This window comes from Piliocolobus tephrosceles, chromosome 18 (genome assembly GCF_002776525.5).
Source record: "Piliocolobus tephrosceles isolate RC106 chromosome 18, ASM277652v3, whole genome shotgun sequence".
NCBI classification, from domain to species: Eukaryota; Metazoa; Chordata; class Mammalia; order Primates; family Cercopithecidae; genus Piliocolobus; species Piliocolobus tephrosceles.
The window spans coordinates 50,783,358-50,794,164 of record NC_045451.1 but is presented as its reverse complement, the minus strand read 5'-3'; the positions used below and the strand labels follow the sequence as shown (position 1 = coordinate 50,794,164).

The 10,807-nt window shown below is 42.4% G+C and overlaps 1 protein-coding gene across 1 annotated transcript in view; it reads left to right on the top strand.

Annotated features, from left to right (window-relative positions):
* Positions 1-273: 273 nt before the first annotated feature.
* The window catches only part of DSG2 (desmoglein 2), a 66,268-nt gene continuing 55,734 nt past the window's right edge, over positions 274-10,807 (top strand). Inside the window, exon 1 of the mRNA XM_023207744.3 lies at positions 274-387. Coding sequence (XP_023063512.2) covers positions 343-387 — 45 coding nt within the window. The 5' untranslated portion in view covers positions 274-342. The remainder of the gene's footprint in view (positions 388-10,807) is intronic.

Here is a 10,807-nt window from a genome sequence, read left to right as displayed (position 1 = left end):
CAACCCAAGGACGTCACGGTCCCAGGTGCGAGTGCGAGGGGGCGGGAGTCCACCCCGTGCCTCCCTCCTCTGCGGAACGCCCCACCTCTGTGAGAGCGGCCCGGGCCGGCCCGCGGCTCCATTTTCTCGCAGCGGCCACACCTGGAGCCGCGCCTTAGGGTTGGGTTGGGCTGGGCTGGGCCGCGAGGCAGCCACGGGGAAGACTGCCTCGGGGCGGGGAGGGAGAGGGGGGCCGGGCTGGCCGGGCCGGGGGGGGCCGGGGCCAGGGAGGAGCCGAGTGCGCGCTCGGGGCAGGCGGCCGCGCGGAGCGGTGCAACGGCAGGAGGCGGAGGCGAGGGTGCGATGGCGCGGAGCCCGGGACGCGCGTACGCCCTGCTGCTTCTCTTGGTAAGTGCCGGGAGCGGGGCAGGGGAGCCACCGCCGGGGAGGGCGTCGGTGGGCAAGGTCTAGAGCTCGCGCCCAGACTTGCCCGCCGCCCTTGTGCGCGTTACCCGCCCGGTCGCCCGCCAGCCCGGCGCTCCCTCCTGCTGCCCGAGGTGGGAAAGGGCCGGGCGGGCTGCGGCGAGATCCGACCTGGGGCTTCGGAAAAACCTCTTGGCTGGAGCCAGGAGAGTAGGTTGCGACCTGTCGAAGTTGTGTTTTCCTTCCCGCGTCACCCAGGCCCCAGCGCCCTTTTCTGTGGTGTGGGGGTGTAGTGAGCCCTGGGGCGGGGAACACCGTTGCTGGGGGTCGGGGGCTTTGTTTAGAGTCTCCGGGATGAGAAACCTGGGGGCAGTAGGGAACAGCCTCGCGCCTCTTCCACGTTCCTTGAATTTCCCTATGATTCCCCAGCTCCTCTAGCCGCCGACACAAGCCAGCGCACTGGGGAAACCAGGAACATACTTGTATTCTTAGAGTGCAAAAAGTTGGCTAAAAGTAGTTTGTTTTTTTAAAAAGGTGTAATTTACAAAGCTTAACTTATAAGTGAATCACCCACATATAGTTTTAACTTAAAGTTCATGGAGTCGGTGTTTCAAAAGTTTTCCAGTACTTAAGATAATAAACATATGTAATAGTTTGAAGACTTATTCATTTAAAAAGTTACAGAAAATGGAAGTGTAGCGCCCCCTCCGCCACGCCCCACCCCTCACCACCTGGAGACGACGTTCAGTCCCTGGATCTAGAGTACTTATGCTCAAATTGGATTTTAAACTGTTGGTTTTCTGTTTGTTTAAGAGGTTGCGCTGTATGTATCTCGCTGATAGGGGTTTACTAAATGGGTTTTAATAAAGTGGACAGTTATTCTGCAAATATAGATGTGAGTTCACCTTCCAGACAGTTCACAAATACGTGTTAACAGAGATTAGATGCAAAATCATACTGTTTTCCTATGTAATAATTAAAAACGGAAATGCATTCACTGTATTCAAAGTTCTAACTTCCAAAACATGAGCCCTTCTATCCTAGAGTTTTGGTGTGATATGGAAGAAAATCGTGTGTGTGTGTCTCAAAACGGAAAAAGGCGTGACTAAATCCAGTCTAGAGATTTCCATGAACTTTCAGGTGGAAGAGCATGATAATTAGGACGTCCAGGCCTAGCACACAGTTCATTTTCATGTTCTATTTATCCATTTCGTTTTGCCCAGGTGTTTGAGGTAACTTTCAATGAAAGTTCATCTGGTTGACAAAACTTTTCTAAAACATGATTTGGGGCTTCGTTTTTAGCCTCCGGGATGGCAAAACAACTAATCCTCTCACTTTGATGTTTCCTTGGTTAAGAAGAATTTCCAAGCTAATATGACACCTAGCTCACTTTGAGAGTTACATATTCTTTCCATATATGAAAACAAAAGACCTTTGATCTTCAAATAATATAGCAATCAGGCCAATTTGTACACTCACAGAGTAGCAGGTAAACAAATTAGGCATATCTTTCACTTTAGCAATTTGATACTTTTACCTTATTGGGCAGTAATAAACGTCTTTAGAAAGTGACTATAGCCAATGGAACAGGAGCAAAATTCTTGGACTGTTCTATGTATTTTCTGTAAAACTTTCTGCAGTATAAATTTGAATATGTTTATTTTTGTCCAGAGAATGGTGGGCAATGCAGCATTTTACCCTCAGTGTGTTTGCAGTTGTAGTTTTTTAGTAAAAAAAAAAAAAAAGGAAAGCAACTCATCTGACAGAAGTAGTTGCCAAGGAAACAGGTCCTTTACTGGAAGGAATATAAATTGTAGTCTGTTAGGTCAGAGTTCAGTTGCAGATAACGGAATTTACTCTAGCTATTTAAAGTAAGAATAGGTTTATTTCGGGGTACTAAACTGACTACCTAAGTGTAGGAAGGATTGAGAAGACTCCCATTTGAGCTGTCGGTAATGACTGCAAAGCCACACAGCAGTGCCACACTGCTTAGGGAGCTGCTGCCTCTCCTGTGACCAGGAACTGCACTGCCACTCCCACAGTCTGGAAACTGCTGTGATCACGGCGCTACTTTCGCTACCACCTGCAGACCCATGCATGCCACATCTGCTAGGATGCATAACAACGTGGATGCTTGTACCTTGCCTCTTGGTGTTCACGAATCTAATAACTAGAGCCATAGTAAGATGACTACAAAGAACCCAGCTCTTTATATCCACATCTGCTTGCCAGGAAAAACCGCAGGCACAGAGCTCTGTTTCACTTCCTTCTTTCAAATCTCATGTAAATACTGATTGAACCCAAACCCCACTCAGAAGGAAGCCTGCCGTGGAGTCTATGATACGTGGCCTTTTGCTTTCCTCAGCAGTACAGGGAGACACACCAGAAGGTAGCTGTGTCACCCACATAGCTATCACACATTTAGGCCAGCTGTATCAAAATGGGAAAAAGAAATAATTTTCTGAGTAAAATTAGAGAATGTTTCCTCTTCAAGTGTTCTTTGTCTGCAATCCATCGACTCCCAAATGGTTCACAGATAGAATTCGAGGGGTTCCTAGAGATGGCAAGGAATTAATTACAGATATATTTTAACTACCTTCTGACTGAAATTTAGTATTTCTTTAAATGATGAGTGTGGGGAAGACACTGCCATAGTAGCGTGAGCAGTAACTGTGACTATCACAATAGAATTCACAAATACCTTTATATCTTCTTATGGTGATCTCAAAATACCGTTTATTCTCAACATCACTAATAGACTTTCTACTAGATCTTTTACTTGATACGTTAATAACAAAATACATGATATTGCTGCATCACAAATTGGTATTTTTAAAATGCTGATAACTATTTCAATATAATTGGGTTCATTGATAATCCCCTGTATTTTATTTTATAAATTTGAAATCATTCATCTGAGAAGGGGTTCAGAGGCCTTGCCAAATTGCCAAGGAGGGCTCACGGGTGAGAGATTTCCTGATGGTTGCTTCAAGTTTGGGTTCGACGAATGAAGCTTGTGCTTTAAAGTCAAACTATATTTTAAGGATTTAATGGCAGCAGATCACACTGTGAGCAGCCATATTTAGTAGGGTGTTAGTTTGCTAGGACTGCTGTAACAAAGTGCTAAAAACTGGGTGGCTTAAAATGACAAAAATGTATGATCTCACAGTTCCAGAGGCTAGAAATCCAAAATCAAGGTGTGGGCAGGGCCATGCTCCCTCTGAAACCAGTTTCCTTCCTTTCCTCTTCCAAGTGTGTGCTGGTTTGTTGGCAATCTTTGTCATTCCTCCTCTTGTAGGTGCATTCATTGCTCCAGTCCTCCATCTGCGCATGGCATTCTCTCTTTTGTCTCTTTATATCGTCTTCCCTCTGTGTATGTCTGTGTCCTTCTCCAGATTTCCCCATTTTATAAGAACATTGGTTGTCCTGGATTATACCCCAAAATAATGACCTCAACTTGGTTAAATCTGCAGAGACCTTATTTTCAAATAAGGTCACATTCTGAGGTATTGGTGGTTAGTACTTCAATATATTATCTTTTAGAGGTCATAATTTGATCCATAATAAGTAGATTCAACTATCTATAAATTATCAATAATATCAGAGTTATGCTTAGTGTTCTAATATACAACTGAATAACACATATTAAATAATACATTTAAGTATAAATTAGATGGTGAATATTGAAGCCATAAGAATAATCAATTATCCAAGGATTTTAGAAACATGGATTTCTTATTGGTTTTTGTTTCTAAAAGTTAGTAGGTAATGGGAAAGTGGCGGCTCTTAACGAAAATTTTCTTTAATTATAACTTAAGGCAAGTACTTTACAAAAAGACATGAGCATTCATTGGTCTACATTCTCTCTGATTATTAGAAATCCCCGATAAGCTAGATTAAGATTTCCAAGGCTAATATTCTGTGGTGTGTGGGTGTAGTGAGCCCTGGGGCAGGCTCACTACAATATAAATATGTATTTATAGAAAATTCCCAATTGATCTAATTGTCAGACAGTTGTAAGCATGAGAATTACTGGTCTATATTTTGCAAAAGAGTTTATGACAGAAAAATTTACATGGGAAAAATTAAACATTGAATACGGATTGCTATTTTTGAAAACTGCCAAATTGTAATTAAAATTAGAAACTTTATGCTGGGCATGGTGGCTCACGCCTGTAATCCCAGCACTTTGGGAGGCCAAGGTGGGTGGATCACCTGAAGTCAGAGAGTTTGAGACCAGCCTGGCCAGCATGGTGAAACCCCGCCTCAGCTAAAAATACAAAAAATTAGCCGGGTATGATGATGCATGCCTGTAGTCCCAGTTACTCAGGTGGCTGAGGCACGAGAATCATTTGAACCTGGGAGGCGAAGGTTGCAGTGAGCCGAGATTGTGCCACTGCACTCCAGCCTGGGTGACAGAGGGGGACTCTGTCAAAAAAAAAAGGAAGGAGGGAAGAAAGGAAGGGAGGGAGGGAAGAAGGAAGAAAGGAAGGAAGGAACTTTAATTGAAAGCATAAAGGACTTTTAGATCTATTTGAGCAATTTTTAATCACAGCTTTTTTCCCCTTTCACTCTGCCACAGATTTCAGTAGCTTTGATAACAGCTGATAAACATATAGTCTGTATATGATGAAAAACTATCTTCTCAGTTTTGTTTTTTATTAAGTTTTTATCATATGCAAAGCTTGGTGATTAGAGTGAAGAAGCTGAAACAACAGAATTCATACCATGGTCTGTAGTGAGATGAGAAATGTCCATAAGAAAAGAAACTAAACACACATGACCCCTATTTAGTGAATCCCTGCTTGATGCTAGGCAATGTGCTAAACACTGGGGAACTATAAAAAAGCCAGACATGTTCTGCCCACATGGTGCTTACAGTCTAATGAATGGTGCAGCAAGTAAATGGTTAACTTCCAAATGGGTAACTATAAAGTAAGAAGAGTAATAATAGAGAAACATAATACCATGGAGCCTACAGAAGGAGCAACTGTCTCAGCACTGGGTATCCCAGCTAGTATCTGAGAATAATTATAAATTAATGAGATGATAAGAAGAGAAATAGATTCTAGGTAGAGAGAAGAGCATCTACAAAGGCCTGAAAACAACAGTTCATGGTTCTGTAGAGGAACCTAAACGTTCACTGTTGCTTGAACATAGAAAGTGAGGCAGAAGAATGTATAGGAAGATAGGCCTTCAAGCCAACAGAAGCCCAAAAAAGCTAATTGCCAAGGAAGTGTTTTTAGGGAGGTATTCGCATCACTAAATAAATGAAAAGATGGGCTTTGGTTGAGATGGTCAGGAAAGGGTCAAGAAAGAAGAGATAGGATTTTATAGGATTTGAGTGATTAAGTATAATTTTGCCTGGTTATAAAGAGAGGCAAGAGGCATTGAGGACTTGGTAAGCTGAGATCAAAGCCAGGAAGAAAAGCCCAAAGACCATGGGGTACCTGGGAGGGAGAAGCAGCCTGGCTGCCATAGGGAGATTGGTTTGGGAGCCAAAGGGGTGGGAAGGCATTTTGGTTGTCACAGTGCCTGAGGATGCCCCTGGTATTTAGTTCCCAAAGCCCAGGGACACTAAGACTCCTACATTCTGTAGAACCTTCAAGAATTGGGCACATGTGAAGAATTTTTCTATCCAAAATACTTATAGCACCCACATTGAGAAACAGTGATAGGCAAATAGTAAGAGGTTCTAAGTAGGGATTTATTTTACTTGCCTGGACCCTCTTTTTGAAAGGCAAATATCTCTTGGGTTGATTACACCTTGATACATTTGTCCACTCAACAAATATTGAGCACCTACTCTGTGCCAAGCCCTGTTCCAGGTCTCACCTCGAAATCACGCCTGACTGTGGATTATTTTCATCAGTCAAGAAGTTGCCAACTGGCTGACTGGGGAGTGTTTTGGATGGAGATGAGAAGAGATGAGACCGTTTAGATTTCCCTTGTTCTAAAATACCTCCATCTAAGCACTCTTTCAAGCCCCCTACAATGCAAACAAAAACATTAAACTAAATGTTTGATACCCACTGCCTCATTTTAATGATCCAGTCTCCTTAGACCCCAAAAGTGCTTATTGAGAAACTGGGCAAGGGTACTAGCTCAGTCATCATCTCCTTTTAACACCATTAATCATATCATTTCTTATTCAGATATCACCTTTCTTTGCTTCCTCGGTATTCTGGGGTTCCTTTCGCTTACAGGAACCTGCAGTGCTTTTCACCCCTTTTTTTTCTGGCCAAGCACAATGGGGCAGGTGCAGGGTTACACAGTACATATATCACTAGGAGACATCAAGTAGGGGTGGGAGAGAATGGCAGTGGCCAAGAGGATGCTGCCCTTAGGACACTGTGTGTGTGGATGTTGAGAACGTCCCCAGCGGCCAGGCAATCCATGTCGTCATTGAGCCACACTGCCCTGCTCTCTGTTACCTAGCGTCTCTCCTCCCTACTCAGATACTTTCCCGAGGACCTAAGCTTAACATGTCTACTGTCTGTGCTCTGGGAATTGCATCTTTCTAGCTACTCAGACTGAAAACCTTGACACCCTCTGACTCCTTCCCCGTTATCCCCACACACGGCATTGCCAAGGATTTTTGTCCCCATAGAGGCTCCTACTTCTCCCCGTCTATCTCATTGCCATTCCCCTGATGCTGTTCCTCATTCCGTCTCCCTGACTTAGTACTTTAATCTCTGAACTGTCTCCTGCCTTTTGTCTTGCACTGTACTGCCAGAAAATCTTTCAGAATCACTAGCGACATAATCTCCCTAATGAGAAGCTGGCAATGACTCTCCACTCCTTATAAGATCAGTGAAGAACCTCAGCTCAACCCTTTGTCCTTCTTTTCTTTTTGTTTTTTGTTTTTTGTTTTTTTGAAATGGAGTCTCGCTCTGTTGCCCAGACTGGAGAGAAGTGGCACGATCTTGGCTCACTGCAAGCTCCGCCTCCCAGGTTCACGCCATTCTCCTGCCTCAGCCTCCCAAGTAGCTGGGACTACATGCGCCTGCCACCACGCCTGGCTAATTTTTTTGTGTTATTAATAGAGACGGAGTTTCACCGTGTTAGCCAGGATGGTCTCAGTCTCCTGACCTCGTGATCTGCCCGCTTTGGCCTCCCAAAGTGCTGGAATTACAGGCGTGAGTAACCATGCCCGGCCTTTGTCCTTATTTTCTACTTGCCACCATTGTATAGTTCTAGGTGCCAGACTACACTACTTCTCATTTTTTGTCCAAATATCTCCATGTTCTGGCACATGCAGCCTCTCATCTGTGCGTTTTCCTTCCTCCTATATGCACAGAAACAGATTATCTTCCATTTCCAAGGCCAAGACCCTTGCTATCTCCTTGCTAAACCTCTCCTGAATTCCCCACAAGGAAGTAATCTTGCCTTTTCTGAGTTCCCCAGAACTATTTTTATAGCCGTCAGTTATACAATTAAGGTTTCCTACCTCATAGTAGTTTGATCCTCCTTTTAAACTGTAAGCTTCTTCAGAGCAAGATATTTGTATGTTTTATCTATAAACTAGCTAACTGCTTTGGGCACAGATGTATTCTTTAAAAACCTGAGTTAAAGTATCTTTCTATGTTTAGAAAAGCTGGAATAATGATATGAATTTCATGTGTTTAAGAGAATTATTTAATGCCCAGGTGGGTTGAGTAGTAAATTTTTTTTTTTTTTTTTTTTTTTGAGGCAGTCCCTCTCTCTCTTTTACCAGGCTGGAGTGTAGGTGGCGCAGTCTCGGCTCACTGCAGCCTCCACCTCCTGGGTTCAAGTGATCCTCCTGACTCAGCCTCCCGAGTAGCTGGGACTACAGGTGCACACCACCACACCCATCTAATTTTTGTATTTTTAGTAGAGACAGAGTTTCACCATGTTGGCCAGAATGGTCTCCATCTCGTGACCTCGTGATCTGGCCTGCCTTGGCCTCCCAAAGTGCTGGGATTACAGGCGTGAGCCACTGCACCCGGCCAAGTCGTAAATTTTTGTTTAACTTTTATGCATTTAGCAGTCACAAATTGGGCATCCACTGTATGACCAATAGTCTCTAAGGGCATGTGAACTTCCCCCTGCAATCCCGGAGCTTACAGTGGAGAAAGGAGTGTAAGGACAAGAACTTGACATTTTTTGAATATCTGCTGTGTGCCAGTCACTGGATTTAGTGAAAGTTAATAATGGGTGAAATTGAATCAAACCCAGGTTCACCTGGCACCAAATGCCTGTCAATCCAGAGACGTCATCGAGAATTCCCCTTACAGCAGTTTGCTACAGTGAGTCATCAATAAGGTCTGAACTTCTGGAACTAGGTAATTAATTTCACTGCAAATTAGAATCATTCTAGAGAGGAAAAAGAGAAGAAATGTAAATTAAGATTTACCTCATTTCAGAGAGATAGTCCTGCAAAACTGTACATACAACTTTCTAAAGCCCTTGATTTTCACTCTCTTCAGTTTTGCTGATCCACTTATTTGAGACTAATGAAATGCTTGCTTCCCACTTCGGACCTTGGAGTCTCCTGTGGGTTAATTTCTGGTAGTTCCTGCAATTTGCCTTACTGACAGGCCAGTGCCATCTAATGGTTAAAAAGGACAGTCTGAAGCTCTTGGTTTTCTTAAACTTCTCGGTGAAAAGAAATCATTGTCTTCATTTTACTTTTCAGTGTAGTGTCGGGAATATACTGCAGCAAAAAAGTGGAAACAGCCTACACTTTTTGTTTATCAAATTTTGTGAAGTCTGTTGTACAGTTTTTTTTATATTTTGCCTGATTCCAAAAGCATTTGTGGCCATTACAGAAAACACCTACCAATAAAACGGTATTTTTTTTTTTTACATTTCTAGTCATTTAATAAATGCTATTTTGAATTGAAATTGTATTTCAGGTAGGTTTGCTTGTTTCAGCAACCCAACTTTGACTTCAATGAAAAGAAAAAGTATTGTTTTCCTTTTTTTTAAAATTATACTTTAAGTTCTGGGGTACATGTGCAGAACGTGCAGGTTTGTTACATAGGTTTACACATGCCATGGTGGTTTGCTGCATCCATCAACCCATCATCTGTATTAGGTATTTCTCTTAATACTGTCTCTCCCCTCCCCCCCAGCCCCAACAGGCCCCAGTGTGTAATGTTCCCCTCCCTGTGTCCATGTGTTCTCATTGTTCAACTCCCACTTATGAGTGAGAACATGCGGTGTTTGGTTTTCTGTTCTTGTGATAGTTTGCTGAGAATGATGGTTTCCAGCTTCATCCATGTCCCTGCAAAGGACATGAGCTCATCCTTTTTTATGGCTGCATAGTATTCCATGGTGTATATGTGCCACATTTTCTTTATCCAGTCTATCACTGATGGGCATTTGGGTTGGTTCCAAGTTTTTGCTATTGTGAATAGTGCCACAGTAAACATACGTGTGCATGTGTCTTTATAGTAGAATAATTTATAATCTTTTGGGTATATACCCAGTAATGGGTTGGCTGAGTCAAATGGTATTTCTGGTTCTAGATCTTTGATGAATCACCACACTGTCTTCCACAGTGGTTGAACTAATTTACACTCCCACCAACAGTGTAAAAGCCTTCCTATTTCTCAACATCCTCTCCAGCATCTGTTGTTTCCTAACTTTTTAATGATCGCTATTCTAACTGGCATGAGATGGTATCTCATTGTGGTTTTGATTTGCATTTCTCTAATGACCAGTGATGGTGAGCTTTTTTTCATGTTTCTTGGCTGCATAAATGTCTTCTTTTGAGAAGTGTCTGTTCATATCCTTCGTCCACTTTTTGATAGGGTTGAGTGTTATTTTCTGATAAATTTGTTTAAGTTCCTTGTAGATTCTGGATATTAGCCCTTTGTCAGATGGATAGATTGCAAAAATTTTCTCCCGTTCTGTAGGTTGCCTGTTCATGCTGATGATAGTTTCTTTTGCTGCCCAGAAGCTCTTTAGTTTAGTTAGATCCTGTTTGTCAATTTTGGCTTTTGTTGCCATTGCTTTTGGTGTTGTAGTCATGAAGTCCTTGCCCATGCCTATGTCCTGAATGGTATTGTCTAGGTTTTCTTCTAGGGTTTTTATGGTCTTAGGTCTTACATTTAAGTCTTTAATCCATCTTGAGTTAATTTTTGTACGAGGTATAAGGAAGGGGTCCAGTTTCAGTTTTCTGCATGTGGCTAGCCAGTTTTCCCAACACTATAAAACGGTAAAGTATTTTTTAAGTGACAAATGCTTAGGACCAGTAAAAGTTGAACTAGAAGAAGAGGTATAAACCAGGGAAAGCACTACCTAAAGTAATTCAATTGTAGTTGATGAATACTTGTAAAATGAAAAATCTTTTTGTGATGAGGAGAATTCACAGTTACTGAACTGCCCGATTTATTTTATTTTATTTTATTTTATTTTATTTTATTTTATTTTATTT